The sequence below is a fragment of the Ursus americanus genome, chromosome 17 (assembly GCF_024610735.1).
Source record: "Ursus americanus isolate L20-20 chromosome 17, mUrsAme1.1.p, whole genome shotgun sequence".
NCBI lineage: Eukaryota > Metazoa > Chordata > Mammalia > Carnivora > Ursidae > Ursus > Ursus americanus.
In genome coordinates, this window is record NC_142143.1 from 24,213,029 (window position 1) to 24,240,478 (window position 27,450).

Genomic DNA, 27,450 nt, shown 5'->3' on the forward strand with positions numbered 1-27,450 from the left:
TTCTATTTTAAGCAGAACCTGAACAAGGATTTCCACTATCTCTGATATTATTTTTTTAAAGATTTTATTTATTTATTTATTTATTTATTTATTTATTTATTTATTTATTTGTTTATTTAGAGAGTGAGGGAGCGAGTGTGTACAAGCCAGGGGAGAAACAGGGGGGAGGAGCATAGGGAAAGAATCCCAAGTAGGCTCCTTGCTGAGCATGGAGCCCAACGTGGGGCTCCGTCTCAGGACCCTGAGATCATGACATGAGCCAAAATCAAGAGTCAGTTGCCTAAGACACTGAGCCACCCAGGCGCCCCGGTATTACTAATCTTTTAAAGTACTATATACTATCACAGAGTCTCAGAAATTAACACTGCATGGTATTGGTATTAGGAAGTCAGCTCAATGGACCAAAAATAGATCTATTATATATAAGAATTGAATAAGTGATCAAAATGGGATTATAAATCCAAGAGGAAAACTACCACTTCCAGCAATATTGGGGTAACATGGACCAGACTTACCCTCCTGCCTAAAACAATCTGAAAAATATAAGCAGCAATAGTTTCAGGCATCAGGCATCAAGGAGAGAAGCAGAGTGATCCGTGAGAGAGGAGAGCCAAACGAGACGAGCCAAATGATGGCCTCAGCATAGAGCCTGGGGAGCGTTTCCAGGACGCGGCAGAGGGAGGAGCCAGCAAGCCCCATGAATTGCGAAGACAGAGCTAAGGGTGGAGGGAGACTGGAGTTCCCAGAGCAGAGTACTGAAGAGGCGAGAGCTACACAGACAGTTCTCTGCAGAGTCTTCAGCTGAGAGCTGATCCTGAGACTCTGGGGTAAAAGCATTTACCCCATAGAAACCAGTAAACTACAAATCAGGGAGAACTCTTCCAGAAAGCTGATGGTTAAACATTTACCAGCACAGCAGTGATGGCTGTCCTGCTCAGTGTCTCTCACCGTGCTGTGATTAAATTAGATCATGTACACAGAGTACTGAGCACAGTGATGGCACTTGGTTAAACTCAATACACTGTTCGACAAGAGAGAAAACATATAGAAAGGAAACCAGAAAGTAACTGCATTTAGCAGCTGAAAATTCAGTGCTCCTAGACTTGTCCTTTAACTAGAGGATGCTCAGAAAGCAATGAGTCCCTCAGTCCAGAAGAATGAATGGCTGACACTGGGATTATAGAAGTTATCAGGCTGTCGACTGATGCAGGAAATAGGGATATCCTCATGCCATGTAGGTCAGTTCCCCTCCATTCTGCCTGTTCCAGAGACCAGCCCTTGTCGTCTGCATCATACATTTGCTTGTTAAAATGTCCCCATCCTCCATTTCTGTCCTTGTAAGTTTTCACAGTAACTCTTCCTTCACCATGAGATATACCTCTCATTCTCAGAAGTGTTTTCCCCCCTCTTTCTCTCCCTTTTTGTTTTTCATTTCTAAAATTAAATACAACCAAAACAGAGGGCAATACTGAGGATGCCAGGAAGATATCATTTTCAGATGACTATTACATGGAAAGAGATCACCAAGGTAACACCAGAGATTTGGGACTTCATTCACAAAAGTAAAACCAGAGAAGGTGCCTGTCTCAGATTGGAAATCCAGGACCTATGAGCTAACCCGGCAAACAAAAGGTGGTGTCCTCATCACCCATAATCCTCGGGAGCTAGGAGTTCCATTTCTTTCTCTCTGACCTGATTACAAGACTTGGAGAGGTGGATGAATGGACAGGGCGGGGCACAGAAGTCAGGGGCAGAGAACCTGGCACAGGTCATCCCCTCCACAAGACGTAACAATTGAAGTGTCCATCATTTTTATTTTTTGCCTTGATTTTTAAAAATCTGTGATTATATATGAAATATATATGGTTAGGTAAAAAAAGCACCATGATTTATATTTCACAATTTATGCCCCTGATTTGGGACTATCAATAGTTATATCATGTTTTTGACAATATGTACCGTGCTCTGCGTCCCCCTCCCCCACCAACCAGCGCCTTTGATTTTATTCTTAGGCTTGGAACCCAATTTCAGTAGAATAAATGAGCTCACTCCATTTTCTATGATTATCATTCTAATAACAATAAAAAGAATGGGCATATCTATGCAGAAAAAAATGAATATCTTGCACCAAATAACAAGGACTCATTTCTAATTCCATGTTATGTCTTTTCACCTCCACCATCACCAACGACATGGACTTCACCTGGACATTTTGAACAGGAAAACCACACAGGTCCACTCTCACCCTAGAGAATAAGAAATCATCCTTATCAAGGTACGGAACCTACTTGACTAACTCTCTTGGAAACTGTGAATGCTTTTCAGAAAATATCCCTTTTAGACTTTCTTCAACATAGATACCACAAATGCATACTGTCCTGATACCACAAATGCATACTGTCCTGACAGATCCTGGAGGTAGTGGTTGCCACTTCCGGGTGCTCCTGAGGTGGCTGGGCTCCCACAGGCCTCCGCGCATTCTTTGATGAGTGCCTGTCACTGCTACTTGCAGAAACTGCCTGCCCTCTGCATCTTGGGTCTGGCTCTCTCAGAGCCACTGCCCAATCGTTTATTAAGCTACTCTGCTGACCCCCGTGTTTGCAGTTTTACCATGTCATTCAAAATTGCTGCAATAGGACCATAAAGCTTTTTTGTTTTGTCCCTTACTTGATTGTTGATTGATTAATACTCATTATTTCATAAATTGCTAGTTCTCAACCCTGGCTATTTAAGAAAATATATTGATGTCCAGGATGGGTACACTGGCCCCCAGGAGAGGATCTGGGCCAGCACCACAATATCCATGACAATCACACATGACAAAAGTCAACACAGACACTGAACTCTAAATTCCAGGGACCCTGAGGTCACTCTGCTTCTGTGGCATTTAAGTGTCAATGTTTTATTTTGCTTTTAATTAATTTTTTTAAATTTTGAGATAGTTGTAGATTCACATATATTTGCAAGAAATAATACGGAGAGATCCATGTACCCTTTAGCCAGTTTACCCCAGTGGTAACATCTTGCAAACTGTAGTACAATATCACAACCAAGAAACCGGCATTGGTACAGTCGAGATACAATCAAATACAGAACACCATCATGAGGATTCTTCATGTTGCCCCTTTGCAAGTTCATCCACTTTCCTCTCTCCTCCTCCCCCTAATTCCTGGAAACCACTAATCTGTTCTCTATCACTTTGATTTTTGTCATTTCGAGAATGTTACATAAATGGAATCATACAGTACACAACCTTTTGCGATTGGATGTTTTACGGAACATAATTCTCTGAAGGTTCATTTAAGCTGTTGGGTCTATCAATAGTTGGCTCCTTTTTCTTGTTGAGTAGTATTACAGTTAACCATTTAACCACATGTGTTTGAACTGTGCAGTTTCCCTTATATGTGGAATTCTTTTTGATAAACATAGCATAGTACTGTAAATATATTTTCTCTTCCTTAGGATTTTCTTGGCATTTTCTTTTATCTAGCATACTTTATTATATGAATATAGTATATAATATATATAACATATAAAATATGTTAACTGACTAAGTTATTGGTTAGGATTCAGGTCAACAGTAGGCTATTAGTGGATAAGTTATGGGGGAGTCAAAAGTTACATGAAGATTTTTGACAGCATGGGGGGTTGGCACCCCTAACCCCCACGTTCTTACAGTCAACTATATATGGTATGGACACACTACAAATTAACTATTCACTATTGAACAACATCCAGACTGTTTCCAATTTGGGACTATAAAGAATAAAACTGCTATAAATACATTTGTGCAACTTTTTGTGAGCACCTCATTTCCATTTCTCTGGAATAAATGCCTAGAGTGCAGTTGCTGAGTTGGATGGTAAGTACATGCTTAGTTTTTAAAGAAATTGCCAATTTGTTTCCCAGAGTGGCTACACCATTTTACATTCCCTCCAGCAATGAACAAGGGATCCAGTTTCTCTACATTCTCATCAGCATTTAGTTTTCATTATTTTTTTTAATTTCAGCTATTTTGATAGATGTATATATCTTTTTGTGTGTGTGTTTTTAAAGTTTATTCTGGTTACTTTATTTTTTATTTTTTTGAGTATAGTGGACATATGATGTTACATTAGTTTTGGGTGTACAACATCGTGATACAATGCTGTGCTCATCACAAGTGTAGCTACCATATGTCACCATGCAACACTATCATATCATTGAGTATCTTCCTTTTATTCTTGTGACTTATGCATTCCATAGCTGGAAGCCTGTTATCTCCGGCTCCTCTTCACATTGTGCCCATCCCCCACCCCCTCCTCAAAATAGCTGGGCCACAGGGTGAAAGTGAGAGGCTCAAGGGGTGAATAGTTATTTTATCATGAGCAAGTAAGCAGTGGTGCCATCCTAAGGAGTCTGTGCTTTGTCCCAAGGGTCCTGGGGAGCCACTGAGGGTTTTAAGTAAGAGTGTAACAGAGACTCAATCAGATTTACATTTTAGAAAACTGGATGTGGGACCATTTTAGAGAATGAAATGGAGGGAGACAAATCTAGAGTTAAGAGGGGCCAGTTAGGAGTCTGTTGTCACAGTCAGGGGAGAGACTGTGTTATGGGGGAGTCAGTTCATTATCTGCCTCAACCACAGAGTGACAGTGGGAACAAAGGAGGAAAGGCTGTGAGACACCTCAGGGAAGTGGCACTGATAGGCTCTGAAAGGCTTGCATAAAGACTGGGGCAAGTGTAAGGAAAAGAGAGTGGTCAAAAATAACTCACACATTTCGTCAAAGATAACTCCCAAATTTATGTGGCAACTGAGTGTATGGTGTTGGCATCCAATAATACTGGGAACACTGTAAGGGGAGCAGACCTGAAGAGGAAGATAAGGAGTGTGATTTTGGATTGTTTTAGTTTTAGCTCCTTGTAGGACAACCAAGTAGACATTGATGTCCAGTTGGAAGTTGGACACTGAAGTCTAGAGCTCAAGAGAAAGAGACAGATATGTGGGATCCATTAGTATACTAGCAGTGATAGAATCCATAAAAGAGGATGAAATAACCCCAAAACAGTGGGTACAATGAGAGGGGAAGAAGGCTGAGGAACCACAGACACTTACGTCAAAAAGGAAACCAAAAAGGTTAACAGGAATTTCAGAGAGGTAGAAGACTGATTAGAAAATGATACCGCTGGATCAAGAGAAGAGCTGGGTGAACAGTAGTTATCAAATGCTTTCTCAGGGAATGTTTCCTAAATATTCATTTACATCTATGGCTCTTTCTCCATGTTCCCACACCTTATTTCCCATGGCTTAAAGGGCAGCTCATACAGGTATTTTGTTCCCTCAAACTTAAACAAAGCAAATATTAATTTTTTTTCTTAGCTCATCCTTAAACCGTTCTCCATCTTGTTAGGACTACTTTGTCATCTTTGTCTCTTCTCTTTTGGCTCCACTAGCTCTTTCCACTCTTTGTTCCCATGGTTTCATTCTTTCATGTATCTCTAGATTCTCCTCTCTTCCCCAACCCATTTACTCACTCTTCCCTTCATCACTACCCTCTACTTGAACGTGTTAATTACCTAGATCACACCAGCAGCACCTTACTCTCCCTAGTTTCTGCCTTTTAAATTTTCCAATCATTTTCGATTTATCTTTCTTAAAGGATTTTTCCAGAGCTGCTATGCAAACCACATAATTATTATTTAAGAGTGTACCTCATCCCCCATTCCCCCAACCAACACTTCCTCAGCCTGATCAGAAGATATTTTAAACAGTAAAATTTGCTGTTCAGAAGACAAATACTGTATTACTCTGGGAACAAGCTTTGTTTTGAGCACCAGAGCACATGTTTAGTTTGTCAAGAAGACTGCATTAAAAGGAACAAAACAGATGCAGCAATGTAGGTTGTCATGTGTTTCTTTAAAAAGATCTCGTATAAATGCACCTCAAATAATTGGTACCATATGGTCTGGCCTTTCTTTGTGGCCTCACTTGTTTGCATATGTCACCCCTGTCCAGAACCAGATTTTCTTTTGCCTATGTGTGGAATCCATTGATTCCTGAAAACAGCAGTTCCCTAAAAGGCTAAAAAGGCTATTGAAAAGGACTATGTTGTACTTCCAAAGACAATTTTGAAATGAAGCAAATCTTTTGACTGAAAATGGCTCAGAAATCAGACATTTTCTTTCTTTTACAGCCACACGGAGAGTATCAGTTCAGAAGACAGCTTAGAATTCTTTTTAGATGATGATACAGACTATGATCTGGTAACCAGATTATCTTTTTTGATTTATATGTTGTGTTTGGTGAAAAGTGTAAGTGCTCATTTTTTTCTTTTAAAATTAAAATTTCCTATTCCAAATATTCCACAACTTTCCAGAAGAAACTATGATTTTGACGCTGTTTCCCAGTTGCATCTATAGTTCATCTTTGTCATCATCTTATGAAAAATGTTTATAAGAAGGTAATAATTTAGGATATATATATATATTTTCTACAGCCATCCTATAGAGAATAAAATAGCCATTTTCTGATTGCTTATCATTTTACTGGAGTTTGAGATATGCTGTGTAGCTGTGCTGTAAGATAAATCAACCTTCAACAAAACAGCCCTTTATTTTACAAGACGGACTTTGAGCTAACCCCATCCTAACTACGATCACAGAAATTCACGAGGAACAAAAAACACTTCAAAACACCATCCATTATTACATATAACACATCTTATACAAGTGATCTTTTTTTTAAAATTGTGGTAAAAACGTAACATAGAATTTATTGTCCTAACCATTTTTAAATTTAAATGTACAGTATAGTATTAACTATATGCACATTGTTGTGCAACAGATCTCTAGAACTTTTTCATCTTGCAAAACAGAAACCTGTACCCACTGAATTCCCCTATTCTCCCTCCCTGTAGCCCTAGCAACCATGGTTCTACTTTCTAAGAGTTTGATTACTTTAGATACCTCATAAAAGTGGAATCATGCAGTTATTTCTCTCTGTAACTTGGCTTATTTCACAGAACCTAATGTCCTCCAGGTTCACCCATGTGGCAGCATGTGCCAGGGTCTCCTTTTTTAAGGCTGAATAATATCCCATTGCATGGATATACCACATTTCCTTTATCCATTCATCCATCAATGAAGTAAATATGATGAACATGGTGTGCAAATACCCAAGTCATCTTTTTAAAAATTAAAATTACTTAAAGTAATATGTTTATTTATTAAGTTTTTGGAAAATATAAAATAAAACGGGGGGAGAAAATAACCTTCACTTAGCCTCCTTTTTCTTTCTTCTATTCCCTTTCCTACCTTTCCCTAGACTCATCTTTCCCTTTTTCCTGCCTTGGTCTCCTCTTCAGCTCCATCCCTTCTTCTTTCTGTTTTCCTTACCTTCCTTTTTCCTTTCTATAATAACTTTCATCTCCCCCAGCACCCTGAAAGTCCTCTTCCTGAAGGCCAGTTCTCATGGAAATAATCAGAATGGCCAGCTCTCCCTCATAATCAGAATGGCATTCCTTTCCCCATTGTATTTTTCTAGATAAGTCATATGTGCATAAGTAGCATATTTTTAAGTGAATTATATTTATTATTGATTGGTTAGGAGCCAGAGCTTTATTTCAAAGAACCAGAAGAGTTACTTCGAGTCCTCACAGAGCTGGAAGAGCAGAACCTAACTTTGGTACAATATTCCCAAGACGTAGATGAAAATCTTGAAGATGTAAATAAGAGAGAAAAACTTATACAGGATAAAATGTAAGTTATTAAGAACAAGCAGATTTTTCTATTAAGCAGTCTCTAATCAGAGACAGAATCCAACTTATTCCTGTGTGAACCTTCCTCAGGGTCTCTCTGGATTTAGAGTCGGATTTCTATTAATAATAATTTACATTGTAGGGTGTAAAATGTACAAGTTCTATTTACACAGAGTAGACTGACTTTAGTTTTAGCCTCTACTTCCTTTCACTTGTCAAAATATTTTCCTAGCTAGCAATAATAAAAGTCAGTTTGAAAGATTATAAAGAATTAAAAGGTACTGCCTTAATTTTTTTTTCAATTGAAGTATAGTTGACACTGTGTTACAGTAGTTTCAGTATACAGCATAGTGATCCCACAACTCATTAAGTTTTGTTTGGTGCAGTTTTCACTCTACCATCTGGCCAATCAAATCAGGCTTTGGATGATAATGCTAATCAATGCATTTTCCTTGGCCATCACTCTCAGCAAAGTTATGCGACTTAAATATTATAGCATTTTATAACATACATCTGTAGATTTGGGGGGCTCTCATAAAAGGGATTTCTGTCAGGGGAAGGAGACTGTATTTGATGACTCATGAAATTCCTTCTGTAAAATTTTATGTAATTGGAAGTAATTTTGGAAGCTATAGGCAAATAGCTTCAAATTGCAGAGAATAGATCTGTTTATCTACCCATTATAAAAGTGTGTAAAGTCTTTTTAGGAGGAGTTTTCTGGGCCAAAAGATGGCAATCTTTTCGAACAGTAGATCAAACTACACTTTGGAACAAATTAACTTACTCAAATAAGACCCTACAAAGCATGATCTCACAGCCACTCATTACCACTAATGTATCCTTTTCATCCCTGTCTCCGCTCTCCCAGTCCTTACAGCATATGGTGCCCCACCCCAACAATATGAGTTTTGGGGACGAGGTGAGTATGGTTGGGCAGGACAAGGGGATCTATGTCAGAACATAATCTATCTCTAGATCGCACCACAACTTGGCTTCCTGACACATCACCTCTGCTGTTATTTGGGGGTTTCAGGGGAACCACAGGAAGAAAATGCTTCCTGGTGGAAGTTAAAAGCAGCATCTATGCATTTACTCTTCTCATTTTACCTGAAAAGTTGCATGTACTTTGACAATGTCTTAAACTATAAACTTGTATTTGGCTTGCTAGACATAGGATGTTGACACATGATATGGAAAGTGTTGAAACTCCTGACTGATGATTTATTTCTAAACCACAAATTACAAACAAGGGTCTCTTTTTTCTTTTGCAATAGAAACAGCAACATAGAGTTTCTTCTGGAGCACAAGGAAATGCTTAAGGCTAACTGTGTGAGAGAAGAGGAAAAAGCAGCAGAACTGGAATTAAGGTCCAGACTATTTAGTTTTGGAGAATTTAAATCAGACACGCAGGTAATCCTTCTTTGCCTATGGTAATTTTATTTTGGCTCATGTTAATAATAATATGAATTCCCTGTCCACTAAGTATTGGAATGGGGAATTAAAGCACACCACAAATCCTGGGTTGATTATAGAGGCAGAAAACCAGCTTGGAATTCTCGTGTCAGTATGCAATAGTCAATATACATAGTAGAAGGCATTCAAATTGGCATTGGGGTTCTCTTAAAATGTTGCTCTAATTATTACAAGGTCTGATACTGAGATTTTTTCCCCCTACAGATATATTTCTTTTAGTCAGAGTATATATACATGAAGTAGGTCATTGTCTATGATCATTTTGGTAGCAATCTGAAGACCAAATAATTAACAGGGGAAGCACTGAATCAAAACCAAATGGAGTATCTGCCCAGCACTGAGCCTCTAATAGCTTTTGGCCTCTCTTGCATCTATAGATCTATTATTGGAGCCCCTGTGCTGTTTACCTGCGCATCTCTCCCAGCTGGGTGCAAACCCCTCCAGGGCAGGGATCGTATGACCCTTCCTAGTTAGATATGTTAAGTGTCCCTATAAAGTAGGTGCTCAATAAATGTTTGTTGAATGAATGATTAGTTTCTAGACCCACAACAAACTCCAGCTAGCATTGATTTCCTTGTGAAAAATCTCAAATGAAATAAAAATTCAAATCTCATATGTGGGGCTAATAACACATTTATGGTTATGAACGTGATTTTCAAACAGAGGTAGATTTGGGGGAACTCATTCAGAAGAGTGTCCTCTCTAACCATAGGATGTGTAAGGTTACAAAAGCAAATTTATTTATGACTCCTTTACACACACACATCTCCTAGGGTGGTATAGTAAGTATCCTGAGTTAGGAGGGAATGGGGTCATGCACTGCTAGAGCAGGAAGTGTGATGACAACCACCTCAGTTCTTTAATGTTGGCTTTTTTTAAACCTTTGTGTGTGTGTGTGTGTGTGTGTGTGGTAAAATATATGTAACAAAATTTACCATTTAACTATTCTAAGTACAAGTAAGGGACATAAAGTATATTTGCAGTATTGTGTAACCATCACCACCATGTATTTACAGAATTTTTCATCATCCCAAATAGAAACTCTGTACCCATTACACAATTCTCCATTCTTCATGGCCTCTGATAACTTTTATCTTACCTTCTGTCTCTACGAATTCGCCTATTTTTAGGTACCTTTATATTCCACATTCTGTTTATCCATTTGTCTGTTGATGAACATCTGGGGTGCTTCCACCCTTCAATTGTTTTAAATAATTCTGAAGCTGACTGACATAAAAAATGTCAGATGAATATCAGCGATATTTCACCCTCCTCCAACCAAACACCTTTCATCCAAGTTTAGGACAGCTATAAAAAACAGTAACATTTTCAATACTCTTACATTTTGAGGCAACCAGATCCCTAAACAGAATAGGTAGAATTGATCTGAAAATTACTTTTTAAAAGATAATTTTGGTCACAAGTATAATTTTGGCATTCAAGTATTGCACACTCTGGGAAAATGGGCCTAATAATTCATAGTGTCTCCTAGAGATGTGAAATGCTAGTGTGGAAAAGGGGGGACAGAGCATGAAAATTGACAGGGGAAAAGTATTCTTAGAATCACTCCCATTCTTTCAGATCCCAAAATGAACAAAACATAATCCTTTATGAGTAAGCAGTTTTATCTAATTTTGGTATTTTCAAATCATCATAGTTACTTTGGATTTGTAACTATCAAATCAGTATTTTATTATTTCTAAACTTCCACACTCCTAACTACTTAATCCCTAAAAACATTTTTTATTGATTCAATATTTTACTTTTATTTTTTTAAGATTTTATTTATCTGAGAGAGAGAGAGAGAGAAAGCATGAGATGGCGAAGGGTCAGAGGGAGAAGTGGACTCCCTGCTGAGCCAGGATCCAGATATGGGACTCTGATCCTGGGACTCTGGGATCATGACCTCAGCTGAAAGCAGACACTTAATTGAGCCACACAGGCACCCTCAATATTTTACTTTTAAAATAAAACTTAAAATTCAAGTACAATGTAATATTGAAAAGCACACAAATTATAAGGTAATTATAAATTATCTCTTAAGAAATTTCCTCAAAGTGAATATACCCATGTAACCGCCCCCACCCCAGATTAGGGGATAAACCATTATAATCCCCTTAGAAGCCTCCCTCACGCCCCCTTTCCAGTCTCTACCATCCCTCAAAGGTGACCACAATCCTGACTTCTCTTACCATCAGTTAGCTTTCATGTTTTGAACTTTATATAAATGGAATCATGTAATATGTCTGGCTTATGTGCCTTCTTTTCCTCAAAACTATGTTTGTGAGATTTATCCACATTATTCTGTGTGGCAGTTATGTTTTCGTTGAACATGAAATGGAATGTAAGCTACAGTGCAATCTGCAGGATGCCTTCATCTCTTGTTTTATTCTTTCAAACAGGGGGCTGATCTAATTCAATTGGGAGTTATCTGCAGTCAGCACACAGCAGAATGTGACATGGATTAGAATTACAGAATCCTTGAAATACAAAAACTTTAAATAACATTGAGACATTTCCTGCTCCCATATCTAATTTTGATATAATTACTCCTAAACATCCCTCTGGTCAGAACACTTCCCACTCACTGCTGGAAGGCATCCAGTCCTTACTTATCCGAGTTTTGGTCTTTGACAATTCTGGCCCACTCTACCATCCCTTGCAGCCTCCCAGGCAGCCCCTCCTCCGAGGGACTCTGGGCTGGGTCTGCCATCTGGTGGCAGCTCCAGAGATCAGACACTTCACTTCTCTGTCATCAGTAGGCCTGCACCATGAGCTCCCTTTTTCCTCTGCTCTTCTGCTGTGTTGGGCCAGGCCCTCAATCTCTTTCTCAAACATGAGTATTTATTATTCCTTAACCTCATTCCCTGATCCTATTTCTTATGCTGTTCTTACCTTATTATCTTAAGAAAACATCTCTCCTTGTCTTTTCCTTTCCTGTTTCACAAGGAGACCTTCAAAAAAAAAAAAAAAAAAAGGCATTCTGGAAAAGAGACATCCTGAAAGGCCAATGCCCATCCACCTCTAAAATTCTTAAGAGTTCAAGAGCTCTCCTTCAGAAATTTTCATCAACTACTAACTGTTCTCATATTAAAGTTGCTTTTTTCTCAGAACCAGGGTACAAAATATTTTTAAAAATAGGACTCCCACTGCAGCAAAATTGTTTCTACATACCCAATATATACTTCTTCTTGATGGGTGGGTTACTTTTATTTTCCCTTTCGTAGTCCTCTGTATTTCTAAAGTTTTCTAAAAGGAATACACTGATATAAATAGGAAATATAAATGTTATGTAGAAAGGGAGAGCAAAAAAGAACTTTATGGCAAATAGGCCTTTCGCTTTTTTCTTTTACTTCTTCCTTTAATATTACTTTGTACTTTTCCCAGTTTTCTAAAAGGAGCATTTGTTTTTTAAGTTTTGGATTTTAATTCCAATAAACAAAGTTGTATCAGTTTCAGGTGTAAAAAGGAGCATGTTGTTAACATAAACAGGAAATACAGTTAAGTCAGAGAAAAAAAGGGGTGCTTAGTGGTAAACAGGATCATCGGAAAGGCGGTTAAACCAGGAGGTGGGAGAGACAAGCTGTTGGAAGTAAACTACTAGTAACAGATCTTGACTTGTAATTAAATGTTGGTGGCTCTGTAAGGAGTCTGTGATTCCAGGAGGGGTTTCCCGTTGCTCCTGGAGCCACATCTGTCTTGAGTGTTATTTGTCTTTGGCTTCATGATGGTTCTCATCTTCCTGAGCAGAAGCAGGAATTGGGGCAGGATGCTACCTGGAGAACGATTTACTTTGCCCAGCAGTTTATTGAGATCCTCTTAACTGCGAATGCCGGGTTCATGGTGGAGAAAGAGGCTGAGAGTTATTTGGTCCCGAAACACGTTACCTACCAGCTCGAGCATATCTACCAACAGTTAAGACGGCGCAGTGGCCAGGTACAGGGATCAGCAAGGTTTGGCCTAAGCCTCTGCTTAGACCAGAATACTGCAACGGCTTCCAATAGCAAGAGTGAAAATTAAACTCCCTAAAAGACTTTGTAGGTCAGCCTGGCAATCTGTTTGCTTGTAACTTTTTTTTTTCTCTGAGAAAATACATTCAGTCATTTATTCAGCAAACATTTATTAAGTGCATAGTTATGTGCAAGATGCTGCTTTAGATGTAAGTGTAAACTTAAGAAATAACTCCTGCCCTCCAGGTGCTTACAATCTAGAAGGGGAAATAAGACATGTATGCAAATAGCTTTTATACAGGATGACTGTAGTTTCAGCAATGAATAGTAAGTGCAAAAAAGAACACCCCCACTTAAAAAAATGGAGCTCACATGATGTGTTGCAAGGAAATGCTTTGGAATGGCAAAAAAAAAAAAAAAAAAAGGATTTGAAATGTATGCATACATTGCCTCTACTTGAATGCTCGGGGAATCAGATACACAAAAACACTCAAGCAAAAAGATATTGTCATATTAAAATTGCTTTTTATACCTAGACTGCAATATTTTTAAAAGAAAACAGTCCAAGGTGTTACTATAGTAATAATCTGCCTATAAATTATGATATATCACTACTGTATTTTCTTACCGTTCTGTTATATTAAAGTTTTTCTTTTATTTTAAAGATTATTTATTAGAGAGAGAGAGAGAGAGGGAGCATGAGCAGGGGAAGGGGCAAAGGGAGAAGGAGAGGGACGAGACTCTGCTGAGCAGGGAGCTCGACCGGCAGCATGCAGGCTCAATCCCAGGACTCTGAGATCATTACCTGAGCTGAAGTCAGGCACTTAAGCGACTGAGTCACGCAGGCACCCCTAAAGTTTTTCTTTTAAAAAGAAATATATAGTAGCATATAAGAGCCTTTTCATTATAATATAGTAAAATGGAATTTTACATTTATTGAATGAACAAGAAAATAGTGATGAGATGTTATGTTTTCTGCTCCCCTTTTCTCTTCAATCTCAGGAAAAACTGATAGACTCTCTTAGTAAAAAAATTAATCAAGTATACAAAGTCTGCATTGGAGATGCTGATGTTGGCAGCCTCAACCCAGTTCAAAAGCTGGTAAAAGTAGAGTCTCGCCTGGTAGAATTGAGTGATCTCATTGAATCCATTCCCAAAGAAAACGTGGAGGCAATTGAGAGGATAAAACAGAAAGAACGGCGGCAAAAGTACAGTCAATGTCTTAACTATAGAAGTGTAGTGAATGACTTAATGAGATGAGAAACTGTTTTTGCTGGGATTCCACAAACACTGAGCAAGCCCCTATTACATGGCAAGGATCGTGATAAAGATGCAGTAGACCCAAACCCAGACCTGCCCTTCTCTGAGCTATGATTTAATGTGGAAGACACAGTCATCAAATATTCTTATGAAATAATGTGTCATTACCAAGTAATAAGCATTGTGAAGGGAAGAGTTCACTGGGGCAACTGATCTAGTTTGAGATGGGTAAAGGGTCACTTTAGCCTGAAAAAAATGGATTTTCAGAATGAATATTGTGGAAGGGGAATTGCACTTGTAGTGGAGGGCCCAAGGCATGGAATTAGGAGCCCTTCACTGCAAGACTATATATGAAGAAACTGTTTGAAAGTCAGAGCCTTGCAATGAGGGTTTTTCCTAGTGCGTAACTGGCAACACTTACACACACAGCATCTACACATTAACTCATTCATTTCTCAAGACAACTTCATGAGGATTATCATCCCTGAACAGCACTCCCTCCCCACTCCGACATACCCACATCCTTGCCTACCTGCCTTTCCAGGAGAATGCACTGATTTACAAACTTCCCTACCGAGTTAAACAAGGATAACTACCTTTGAGGCAATGATTATAAATACACGATTCCCAGTATAATGTGACATGTAGAGAATGATTATAGGTGGAATATTCTTCATGTCATAACAACAATAACAAAAACGTTAAGAGGCAGACTAGCACTATGGCTGACCTGCTTGACTTCAATACAGGTTCCGCCATTTGTAACCTCTGTGACCTTAGGTAGGGCACATAACCTCTCATAAGTCTCAGTTTATCTGTAAAATGGCAGTAATAATGGTATTTATCTCATAGGGTTTGTGCTTGGCACATAGTAAGTGTAATATTAGACATTAATGTCAGATATTTTGTTATTGCTTACTAGTATATGGGGGATATTGTTTCCCCCATATCAAAACAAAATCCAGAATACATTAAGGTGATCCTGATGGGATTTCATTAAATATAAAACAAAAGTTTTTTTAAATTATAAAAAAATTACTCCCTCCGTAAGATGACCTATGACCGATTACATTAACAGCACTTGCATCTTTTCTACGGTCAGAAATATAGTTTTACTGAATTGTAATTACAACTTATTTTCAGTAGTGATGTATAAACCTAGTTCCAACTGCTTATCTCCTTCTTATCAAAAAGAGAATTTTGTTTTTTCCCAGGTACATAACACCTAATTTTGCATAAAAATGTTCAGTAAGTGTTACGCTTATAACTGTGTAAGTCCATAAAATAGCTATCACTTATTGAGGGTTAATTCTGCACCACGCATTGGCCTAGACAGTTTACATAGGTCATTTCATTTAATTTTATCCTCACAAGAACCCTAAAGAGAACACGACAAATAGCATTTCTTGGTCTTAATTTCAGGATACCATTCAGAAAGGTTAACTGGAAAAATACACTTTTGTGGTAACTCATTGAACTATACACACTGTGGTTTGTGCACTTTTCTGCATGTTATACTTTAGTAAAAAGGCAAACGGCGGAGGGGGGGCCTGGGTGTTAATTCAAGAGGCCTTGTATACCTTAACTGCAAAGTGCTAAAATGTAAGTGGAGTGACAAGAAGGCTTTGCTGAGGTGCTTGTTTTAGACCAAGATCTGGGTAGATTTTAATTCTTCCAAAATAGTGATAAGCAGTTTTCTCCCATTTTAACACAAATGGGATCTATTGTTGAGATTTCACCTGAATATTCAAAAGCCATAGGATGGGTGAACGTGAATTACTGTTTTAATTTAACTTTTAGGGAGATCATATAATATTTAGGTAGTTTATTACCCAAAAATAATGTAGGTCTTTTTTTACTTTCTGTGATATATAGTTACAAGAATGTTTTCCCTTTTTGACAGGTTACGTGAAGAGAAAATGAAAGAAAAACAAAAACATCAGGAGGAAAGGCTAAAAGCTGCTCTGGAAAGAGCAGTAGCACAACCAAAGAGAAAGGTTTGTGTTTTGTTACCAATAGGTCCAGCTACATCAATATGTGAGTGCTTCTGCGGTGTAAAAACAAAATACCTAATTCATATAATTTATCCAGCTTTGGTCTCTGATTCCTTGTTAGTTTGAGGATAATTCAAATTTCTGGGTCTATAGTTCTCCATCAGACCCATTTTTAGTAAAAGAAACCTTTCCCCTCTCCTCTTTTTTCTTTAGCTCCAGGTTCATGAAACCAGATAATTTTTTCTTTAATTTTGAATAGGTAATAACAAACGTACGGCTCAAAGTTCAAAAGATGCAAGAGTATTTAGTGAAGAGTAAGTAATCCTTAGCTTCCCTCCCTGGATGCAACCTCTTAAAGTTTCATCTGCATCCTTCTGGAAATATTCTATGTATTTATGTATATCTTCTTTTTCTTACAAATAATAGCCATGAGCCTTGCTACTTTCAGTCAACAATGGAGACAGCAAATCCAGAGAACTGCATCTAACTGGAAAGGTCTTCAAATCCTCACCTTGTAAAAAAATAATGAGATTAATAGTTGATGTTAAAATGCTTTACCCAGAGTAGCTTCAGATTTAGCAGCAGGTTCAGGACCAGAAGTCAATGTTCTATATGTTGCAAGAGTACCTATCCAATAAGAAGTATGGGATTGGGCAGTCAGTGAGTACATGTGGTCCATGACTTCCCACTGGGTATGGAGGGCCTTGTGTTTCTCCATATGCCACTCTCCTTCCTCTGGGTTAGGGTCTGAAATATACTTGGGGAAGCAAATTTCATGGTTATCTGCAAAGCTACTACGGACATTGATTCTTACCATAGTAATAGCTAACCTACAGTGAATGCTTATTGTGTGCCTCACAACCAGCATTTTGAGGTAAGTACTTGAAAAGGTTTCTGAAATATAGTAACTGTTAATATGTACGTCAAAAAGTACTGATTATCTTAATTTCATTTACATAAGCATTTCACCTTAAAAAGGGTCTGACTTCTCTAGTTCAGCTCTTCCTATGAAGACCTGACTTGTCTTCTTTCTCCCAAAGGTGAATTAACCATTCATCACCCTTCCATGTATACATACTACTATTCACTAAGCTCACCAAACTGAAATGATTATATTTAATAGAGCCATCTTTCCTTCTAGACCATGAGTGAGTTTTTATGACTTTTGTGTCCCCAGCGCCTGGAACACAGTGGATACTCAATAAATGCTTTAGCATTTGAATTAGCAGACTAAAAATGACAGTGAAAACTAAAATGGGAAGAAAAATGAAAAAAATAATGCCCATTTGATCAGCTGACAATGTACGAAGACCTCTGACAGAAGTTCTTATTCAGTCAAGGCACTTCATCACTGGCAACTTTCTCAGTATTAAAAACAAAGGTTACCAAAAGATCACGGACAGAGAAAAAAAAATCTGACATTAAGAAAGGAATTCAGGGATTCCAGTCCCTAAGAACATTTTTGTTGATAAAATGATGGGGAGGACTGCCATTGTTAGTTCCCATGGGCCAGGAATGTCAAATTCTGCAATGCAGGGGACAGTCTCACATAGTGATAGTGCCCCTTTTGAGACACACGCAGTGGAGATATTCCATCAAATCTCATTTTCAACAGAATAACTTTCTCATCCATTTCATTTACACAAATTCAGATACAGAAGCAAAACCAAATAAATACATAAAGGAGGGGAAAAAAGATGAAAAGAGAAAAATAATGAGTAGTATAACATACTTGAGTATATGCCCCAGAGAATGAATAGGTACAAATAAGGGCTTTTCCTAAGCCTCTCCCGGTGGGAACACATCTAACAGCCAACAAGATTACTAGTGTTTTACACTAGTACATTACAAGATGTACATGGTTTTCTCAAGTTTTTATCTAACAGAGTTTTTCAATGCCAGTCAACTGGTGTTCAGCAGAAGAAAGTGATCTCTTCTAACCAATGGAGGAGAAACTTGCTATGGCACTGAGAAATGAAATGTTGGCTTCAAACATGCTGCTTTTCTAGGCCGACCATATCTGAAACGTAGGCTTTCTGATGACTACCTAAATCTCCCCACTTTCCCATAAAACCTAACTATTCTGTCTCCTGCATGCTATGGTGCTCTATTTGTTACGTAATTCTGCCTGGCATGTTGGACACCCATTAGGTTATAAATCCCTTTGTAACCGTGATTATTTATTATTTTGAGTCATGTTATTCCTTGGAAAAATCAAGTTAATGTTATTATTTTACTTATGATTCAACAGAAAATAGTTATGCTAAAAATACTAAGTATTTTTCTTTTGTTTCAGCTGGGAAGACGACTTGTCTATCGCTCAAAACCTCCATCTGGTAACAGACATGAACTACTTTTAGTCAAGGATACAAGAACAAAATCACTAGAGGATGAATATTTTTTAACTTGAATAGGAGCAGTAAGACATTTACTACCAGAATGTTTCAGGCACATTTTGTAGATTCTAGTTTCCATTAATGGCAATATTCTGTCCCATATGCTGACCTAGCCAATTTGAGGAAGACAACACTTATTCTAGTGGTTATAGGATTGGGAATGGGAGTTATTTTCTTTTGTTGAAGTCTTTTATTATCATATACTAAGTAAAATTCCATACAGCTAAACATTTTCATCTTTGAGTTGTCCCAGTTGGGGATACACATCCAAAGTTTACTTTATTGGTTTAACTATGTGGTGAATGACCATTGAAGTGCAATAATGGCATTCTCTGACAACATGGGACTTTAAATGTTCTAATTTGTTTTCAACCAGTCCACAGTTCACAGTATACATTTTATCACTGTGGAGTATACATTCTAACAATGTGTAAGTCTAAATGGTTTTGAGGAGTTTAAAACATAAATGAAAACTACTAGTATATCCTCAGAATTTAACTGTGAGACTGGTTTTTAATTCACATTAAGGAGTTCTGTTCAGAACACTAAATTCTCTTAAGTGAACAAACCATACGCTTTTAGCCTAAATATCAGTTCACAACTTCTATTGTGCTCTATATCCACGATCATTTTAATTTTCAGGTGATGTTTCAATTTTAGCTATAACATGTACATTACTCAGCTTACAATGACATAGAATTAACATGTAATTTGTTGACTACTAAGTAAAACAGTATACATTAATTCTAAGAAAATATTTAACTTTATACATGTCAAAAGTTCAAAAATAACTTTAAAAGAAACAGTTGTTTTTAAAAGGTCTCAGTTAATATATAATTATAAGAAAAGGGCTGAAATTCACCTTCACAAATGTTTATGAAGCATATAATTTTCCCCCGTAGAAAAAGAGTATTGAGCTTACAAAAGAAAACCAAACTGAATGAAGCTGAGTGGCTCTTAAAGTATTAATTCTGAATAATCTTCCAACATTTGAGCTCTACATTTAAATACCTGAATATGAATAGTTCATGAGTCAAGTTGAAAAAAAAATGTTTATTGTCTAGAAATATATATAAAAAAAATTCCCCACAAAAGATGCTATTCTCTCATTTCCCCATCTTCTTCTTCTTCTTCAACACCCCTGATATAAAGGACATTATTACACCTGTAAATAGAAAAACAATCCATTTTGTTGTTCCAAACCGGAAACCACATTAAAATCTGATTTACTATTGCTAGAAAATTTTTGATTACAAAAATACTGAATGCTAAATTTACAATGTATCATTTCTTTCTTTTTCTAAGAAACGTTTTTACCATTGATTTGTTAAAAAGCACATAGTGCTTATTTACCCAGTGGATGTTATAAAATAGTATCTTTATGATCTTCCAAAAGGAATGATTGAAATTTGAAAGTGTGACTCTAGTTCAAGAAAATGAATATAACAAAAAATCCCTAATAGCAGCCAGAGCCAACTAAAATTCCAAACCAAGCTTTTGCAACTTTACTAAAACCACTGAAAAAGGTTACAGCTAGGAGCTAGAGAGTTTACTATCATCACTAGAAAAGTCTTAAGGATGAATAACCAAAAAATTTCCATCTTCTTGGACAAGTTTAAAGGTTTCAAACTTCTTTAAGTCTAATCGTAGAATATGCTACATTAATAGTGATTTAAAGAAAGTAATTCTGAAACTGAGGCACTAGTCTATTTGAACAGTATTTCTAATGCTCTCCAGTCACTCCTTATATATAGTACTGCTGTTTTATTACCTTATTAAAACTTCACCCAAATGTCCAGACAATGCTCCATCTATGTATTCTTCTGTGTTTGCAAGCTTTAAATCAAAAGAAAATATATTAGTATAATAACACAGGAGGAAAATAGTGTAACACTACCTAAAATATTAGGTAATATTGGTGAGAGAACTTATTAACTGAGACCTTTCTATACCAACAGTTATCTATAATTAATAGATTAGCTTTCTTTTACTACTGTAGTACTTTTGGGTTTCATATAAACATTCTGTAAAGTTAACATTGATGGATATAGGATATATAATAAAGCTTGTTTCAACATAATTTTTTAAATCTCTCAGTTATGTAACATTTCTTTCTATTAGACATTAAAACAATATGTTGAGGAAGACAGTCTCCAATATATGAGTAAGTTGTGACTTTAAAGTTATCCAAAAATTCAGTTAGAAAAAAGTTACAAAATTCAGAGTACAAAATCTATGGCTAAATTATCAAATACTTTTATATTAGTTAACACCCAAACCAAAGAACTGAATAGTTTTTTCTAATTATGTGCTAACAAACAGAGCAAAAAAGTTAAGAGAAAATTAAACAATTCAGAGTGACCTTTATAGTTATTTCAGGAAATTCTATCTAATTTTACATCAAAATGTTTAGGTTTCCTCCCACATATATGTAATAAACCTTGTTACTTTTAAAAATCACAATCACTTAAAAGGCTCTCTATGACTACCATTCCAACCTTTTTTTTTTTTTTAAAGATTTTATTTATTTATTTGACAGAGATAGAGACAGCCAGTGAGAGAGGGAACACAAGCAGGGGGAGTGGGAGAGGAAGAAGCAGGCTCATAGTGTAGGAGCCTGACACGGGGCTCGATCCCGCAACGCCGGGATCACGCCCTGAGCCGAAGGCAGACGCTTAACCGCTGTGCCACCCAGGCGCCCCCATTCCAACCTTTTTATCATTCTTCCCCTACATCATTCTGCTCTGGCCTTTTTTTTCTTTTAACTTTACTTATTTAAGAGAGACAGAGATAGGGACGGAGAGCACAAGTGGGCAGGTGAGGGAGAAGCAGGCTCTCTCCACGCACAGGGCTCAATCCCAGGGCCCTGGGATCAGGACCTGAGCTGAAGGCACACACTTAAACAACTGTGCCACCCAGGCACCTCTGCTTTGGCCTTTGTGCCATGCCTTGAACACACCAAGCTAGTTCCCGCCACAAGGCTTATGTACTTGCTGTTGCCTCAGAGATGCTCTTCCTTCTTTGATACTTTCTTCAGTTGCTCACTCAATCCTTTCTCTGCTTAAATTTACTTCCTCAGAGAACCTTTCCCTGGCTATCATGTCTAACACTGTACTCTTGTCACTACCCCGTTTCTGCTTTCTTTTTCTCCATAGTGTCTATCATTACCTGACATCACATTATATTACCATCTCCTACCACTACAACACAAACTCCTTGAAAGTAGTGACTTAGTTTTGTTCATTGGTGTATATACACAGAGCCAGGCATATAATGGATCTTAATACATACTTGTTGAAAAATAAATTAAAAAACATCATTAATGTGGCTATTCAGATACATTTCACAAATCTGGCAGGCTCACCAGGAACTACATTACTTCTAAAACCAAATATTCAGTGGGTATTCTTTATTTCTTTCTTTTATTGATATATAATTCCCATAGCATAAAATTCACTTTTACAGTGTACAAGTCAATGGTTCTTTTTTTTTTTTTAAGATTTTATTTATTTATTTCACAGAGAGACAGCCAGCGAGAGAGGGAACACAAGCAGGGGGAGTGGGAAAGGAAGAAGCAGGCTCCCAGCGAGGAGCCTGATGCGGGGCTCGATCCCAGAATGCCAGGACCACGCCCTGAGCCGAAGGCAGACGCTTAACGACTGAGCCACCCAGGCACCACACAAGTCAATGGTTCTTAATATATATTCATAAAGTTGTGTAATCACCACCACTATCTAAGTCTGGAACATTTTCAGCAGAATGGTATACTCTTAAGATTTTTCTATGGCCTTGGTAAATGATTCCTGCTTGAGGAATTTTCTAGGCCAAAACCATGCTCTATAAGAACTTTGGGGATCTAAGCATCATCTGTTCAAGTGGTAACCTCTTAAATTAAGGAAAGTCTCAGCTTTTTGCCTACAAGTGCCCCTGTTAGTACTCTTCCTACAAGTACTACCAGTATGGAATACTTGGGAGTCTGCCATTTATCAGTCACATAAATACCTATGCTTCAGGAAAATTTAACTTCAAACTCGTCAAAAACCTGGCTGGCAACTACTACAATTAAGCAACAAAGAAATAAAACATCCCAGTTTTTAAATGAGCAAAAGACATGAACAGTCATTTCTCCAAAAAAGATACATAAACAGCCAAAAAGCACATAAAGATCGCAATATCACTAATCATTGTGGAAATGCAAATAAAAACCATGAGATATTTTACACTCATGAGGATGGCTATCATCAAAGAAAACCGAAAATAACAAGTATTGGTGAGGATGTGAAGAAACTGGAACCTTTATGCTTTGCTGCTGGAATGTAAAATGATACAGCTGCTATAGAACACAGTATGGCAGCTCCTCAAAAAATTAAAGAATTAATGTATGATCCAGCAATTCCACTTCTGGATATATATCCAAAAGAAGTAAAAGCAGAACCTCTAACAGATATTTGTACACCCATGTTCATTATATAATTTACAACAGCTGGAAGGTAGAAAACAATTCAAATGCCCACCAACAGGAGAATGGATTAAAATGTGGTATATACATACAATGGAATATTATTTCAGTCATTAAAAGGAATGAAATTCTAACACATGCTACAACATGGATGAACCTTAAAAACATTATGCTAAATGAAATGAGCCAGACACAAAAGGACAAATACTGTAGGATTCCACTTATATGAGCTAGAACAGAGACAGAAAGAATAACATTTACCAGGGGACGGGAAAGGGGAGTTTTATTTTTTAACGGGTATAGTTTCAGTTGGGGACAAGTGAAGAGTTTCAGAAATGCGTAATGGTGATAGATGCACATTAACGTGAATGCCACTTAATACCACTGAGTTCTACACTTGAAAATGGTAAAAGTGGTAAATTTTATGTTAGATATATTTTTACCACAATTACAAAAACAAAACAAGGGGTGCCTGGGTGGCTCAGTCAATTAAACATCTGACTCTTGATTTCAGCTCAGGTCATGATCTCAGGGTCATGAGATGGAGCTGTGCATTGGGCTCCAAGCTCAGAGGGAGTCTGCTTGAGATTCTCTCTCCCATCCACAAACCCCCCAACCTTCCCCTGCATTCTCTCTCTAAAATAACTAAATCTTTAAAGACAAAACAAAACACCCAGGCCTAAACATTTACAGAAGCTAGCTTAACAGACATTCAGTCACAGTTCATCAATTCCTTTGGTTTGGCCTGTCTTGTCTCTCAAGAAATGCTTCCATTTTTATTTTATTTTATTCTTTTTATTTTATTTATTTAGCATTCATTAAAAAACTTAAGAAATTCACTTGAAAAATTTATTTCAGGAAAAAAAGAAAAATTTCTTTCAGAGCTAAATATTGGGAGAGTTTTGCTTTTCTGCAAAAAAAAAAAAAACAAAACAAAAAACAAAAAACAAAAACCTCATTTGTTTCCCCTATGCCAGCATGACTCAAATATCAGAGTTCTTTTTATTTTAACCACTAGAAGTCAATTCTGTGGCTGAATTTTGGTTTTATAGGTCTTGTACACAGTTTATCACAGTTATAACATCCTCCCAGACCTTGACTTTATTTCTGAATTTTGTTTTAGGTTTGTCAGTTTCGTTGATTGCATTCTTATAAATCACAGTAAACCTTTGAGGAGTTAAGGTAAAGCAAAGTAAATTCAATTTAATGATTCTTATCCCTTTAGCTTACCTGCATGTTCATATAGCCATCTACAGATACCAGGTAGCCTTTGTACTCCATTCCCCACTTAAGTTTCACCATTACTGGCTTTCCTGTTAATCCATTCAGGAAAGGTTTGGGATTGAGAGGCAAACTCTACACAAAGAACAAAAACAGAACTCAATCAATTATTTTTCCTTAGCTCAGTTTCTATTACCTACTCCCCTCTACCAAATCACCAATATTTTATGGTATCCAAATAAAGCATGCTCTTGACTCACTCTTACTTTACTACATAATTCTCACTTCTATTTGTTGAAAAGCATAAGAGAAATTTAAATACCAGTTAGGCAATTTCATTCAGTATTCACTTAAACAATGAATACCTACTATACATTACTCATTGTTCCAGGCTATAAAGAAACAAAGGTAAAAGCAGTGAAAAAAAAATGCAGATTACACTCCTTGTCCTCATGTTCACAGTAGGAGGAAGAGAGGCAAAACACATAAAAATAGACATTACACTTTGACATAGTAAGAGGAGATATACTATGTATAAGGGTACCAGATCAATCCAGAGTCAAAAGGAAAGGTTGCCCAAAATAAGTAATGCCTCCATTTTAAAGGAGGAGAGGTATTTCCAGAGGGAAAGGGGGCTGTTCTAGGTAGAAGAGACTATCTATGTAAAAGGAGGGAAGAGTAAAGCAACAAGGAGATCTCAGGGACACACAAACAATTCATGGATGTCAGAGTCCCAAATATGGGGCTACAGAGGGAACGAGGGGGCAGATGGCTTTTGACAGTCTTTCACTTGAATTCCAGGAGCTAGGTCTGGTGGATCTTATTTGACTTAGCAAACCTGCCAATACATATGGGGAATCACTTAATGTTTGCTTATTCAGTAGTTTCCTCCAGTGAATTCAGACTTTTCCTTCCCTCACCTGCTCATCCATCAGCCCAAAGAAAGAAAAGAACCAAGAAACTTGACTACTAAAGCTCTCTAAGATAAGCATATTCAGAGTGATGTCAAAGAACTTGGGGGCTACTGCAATAACCTCCTAATGGGTCTCCAGTTTTTACTCTTGTCTTCCTCCAACTTATGCACACCAGCAAGTATTTTTATCATGGGATATCTCTGCTTAAAATGCCTCGATGGCTTTCAACTGCGCTTTAAGTAAAATCCAGACCCCCTAACATGACCTAAGAGATCTTCCCGACCCTACCTCATAACCACTGTTCTTGCAAGCTGTGTGGCTTTCTGTCAATTCCTCCAACTGGTCAAGCTTTCTTTCCGGCAGTGGGGCCTATACTCATGTTCCCTGTGCTTTGTACACTCTTCCTCTTGCTCTTTAAGGGGCTGGCTTTCATATTTCATATCATTTAGGTTTCTGGTTAAATCCTCCTACCAGGGATGCCATCCCTGACCATTCTTCTAATGTACCATCGCGCATCCTCACAGCATCCTGTTTGCTCTCTTCTTACCACTTCACGTTATTTGCAATTACATGTTGATGTTATTATTTGATATAATCTGCCTCTCATACCCGACTGAGTAAATCTCGAGTAGGGTTCGCGTCAGTACTTTTCACCTTCTATTCTGGCGCCTAGCACAGCATCTGGTAGGCAGCATGAGCTCAAAAAATATTTGGCCAACGAACCAATGAATGCTCCAAAGCCTGGGTTCTGTATTCCAGAGGGCTGAGGGGCTAAGAATCCCAACGTGATGAAATGAAAGAAAGCCGATTCTGGGCGTGGTAACTGAGACATAAAACCACTTCATCTTCACCCCGACCATGTGGTCCCAGCCAGCAAGGATACCTCAGGCTCACATTCAAACGAAGAGGGGAAGGGATCGGGACACTTCTGGGGAAGGAAGGGCATCGGAAGGAGAGCGCGCTCCCAAGATCCCCAGAGTAGGGAGAAAGGAGCTGGCGACCGGGTGCGCGGCTCCTCACGCGGATGAATGGGAAACGCGCGAATCAACCACCAGGCCCAGCGAGGCTGGTCACCGCTCTCCCTTGCTCTCCCTTCTTCCTCCTTACCATCGCGACTACAAGCAAATGCTGCAGGCAACTCGCCGCCGACCCAGGTGTAGTCTGTCCCTCGTGACTGGAGTACTCCGGGCCGGCGGGAAACGCGGAGCTTCCAGAGAAATGGCCGCCAAACAGCAGCGTGACCTTTCACCTTCGACTACAGCTCTCTCAGCTTCTGTGATTGGGCAGAGAAAGACGCGTCCTGATTGGAGGAGGTGGCTTGCCAGTGTCTCCTGGCAACCAGTGATAGCGCGAGCTAACGAGCCTTCCGCGCGGCGCACAGCCCTGTGGGAAACTTCAGTAGCACAGCTCGCGAGAGAGGGTCCCGGAGAGGTTGGAAAGGCGGGGAGGTGGGTCCGGGTTTCTCGTCTACTCACCTGCCTCCACGGTTCGGCTGTGTACCCTATAGAGCGGACAGGATTTCTCTCCAGCATGGCTAATGGGGGTTTCTTGTCCTCTTACACCTGTGAGGACCGATTCTTGGCTCTTAAGTTTCTTGCTCACTTTCCCACAGATTCTGTGATTTGGAGGCTCCTATACCACAGTCGCTTTCTCTATTCTGTATCGCTTATTTCAACCCACTTTAAAGGAAGTGGGAGAAGCAGGACTAGACTAAGAGAGGTGAAACCCACCAAAGAAAGTCAAGTACAGAATATAGTTCAGATGAGATCAAATTGATTCTCGAATACAGTGTGGTGGTCTCCCTGTAGATCTGTTTCTTTTGCATTGCCACCAGAGACCCGGCGCAGTCTTTAACCCTTCTGATGTAACGGTATTGATCAGAATGTCACTTATTTCCGCGTCTCCCCGCGGGGGGCTGGGGGGGGAGGGGCAGACTTTCAGCTCTCTCTGATCTGAAATGCTAAATGCAGTTCTTGGAAAATAAGCACTTTGAGAAGTGCTGGGTTCTGTTTTTGTTTCCGTTTTGTTTTTGCTGCCCTAAGAAAAT

At 38.2% G+C, this 27,450-nt stretch overlaps 2 protein-coding genes across 2 annotated transcripts in view; one reads left to right on the forward strand and one right to left on the reverse strand.

Moving 5' to 3' along the window:
* Positions 1 to 18,823, forward strand: part of CCDC38 (coiled-coil domain containing 38) — a 30,562-nt gene extending 11,739 nt beyond the window's left edge. The window contains exons 8-16 of the mRNA XM_087868845.1: positions 1,433 to 1,528; positions 2,221 to 2,275; positions 6,174 to 6,243; positions 7,586 to 7,737; positions 9,011 to 9,146; positions 12,960 to 13,145; positions 14,162 to 14,367; positions 16,323 to 16,416; positions 18,710 to 18,823. Of these exons, the coding sequence (XP_087724971.1) occupies positions 1,433 to 1,528; positions 2,221 to 2,275; positions 6,174 to 6,243; positions 7,586 to 7,737; positions 9,011 to 9,146; positions 12,960 to 13,145; positions 14,162 to 14,367; positions 16,323 to 16,416; positions 18,710 to 18,823 (1,109 nt within the window). The remainder of the gene's footprint in view (positions 1 to 1,432; positions 1,529 to 2,220; positions 2,276 to 6,173; positions 6,244 to 7,585; positions 7,738 to 9,010; positions 9,147 to 12,959; positions 13,146 to 14,161; positions 14,368 to 16,322; positions 16,417 to 18,709) is intronic.
* A 1,019-nt stretch (positions 18,824 to 19,842) lies between these two features.
* On the reverse strand, positions 19,843 to 26,646 carry SNRPF (small nuclear ribonucleoprotein polypeptide F). Its single transcript, XM_045779747.2, has 4 exons — positions 26,511 to 26,646; positions 24,499 to 24,624; positions 20,581 to 20,645; positions 19,843 to 19,974 (listed from the first exon to the last, which is right to left on the reverse strand). The coding sequence occupies exons 1-4, from the start codon at positions 26,511 to 26,513 to the stop codon at positions 19,908 to 19,910; spliced, it is 261 nt and encodes an 86-aa protein (XP_045635703.1). The 5' UTR covers positions 26,514 to 26,646; the 3' UTR covers positions 19,843 to 19,907.
* Positions 26,647 to 27,450: the final 804 nt, after the last annotated feature.

Bases quoted from the DNA above. Each gene is read 5' to 3' on its own strand.
- SNRPF (XM_045779747.2), bottom strand. The intron at 20,646-24,498 runs GTAAGCTAAAGG...TTTGATTTAAAG, and splicing joins ATGGCTATATGAACATGCAG to CTTGCAAACACAGAAGAATA. The intron at 19,975-20,580 runs GTAATAAAACAG...TTCTATTTACAG, and splicing joins TTGGGTGAAGTTTTAATAAG to GTGTAATAATGTCCTTTATA.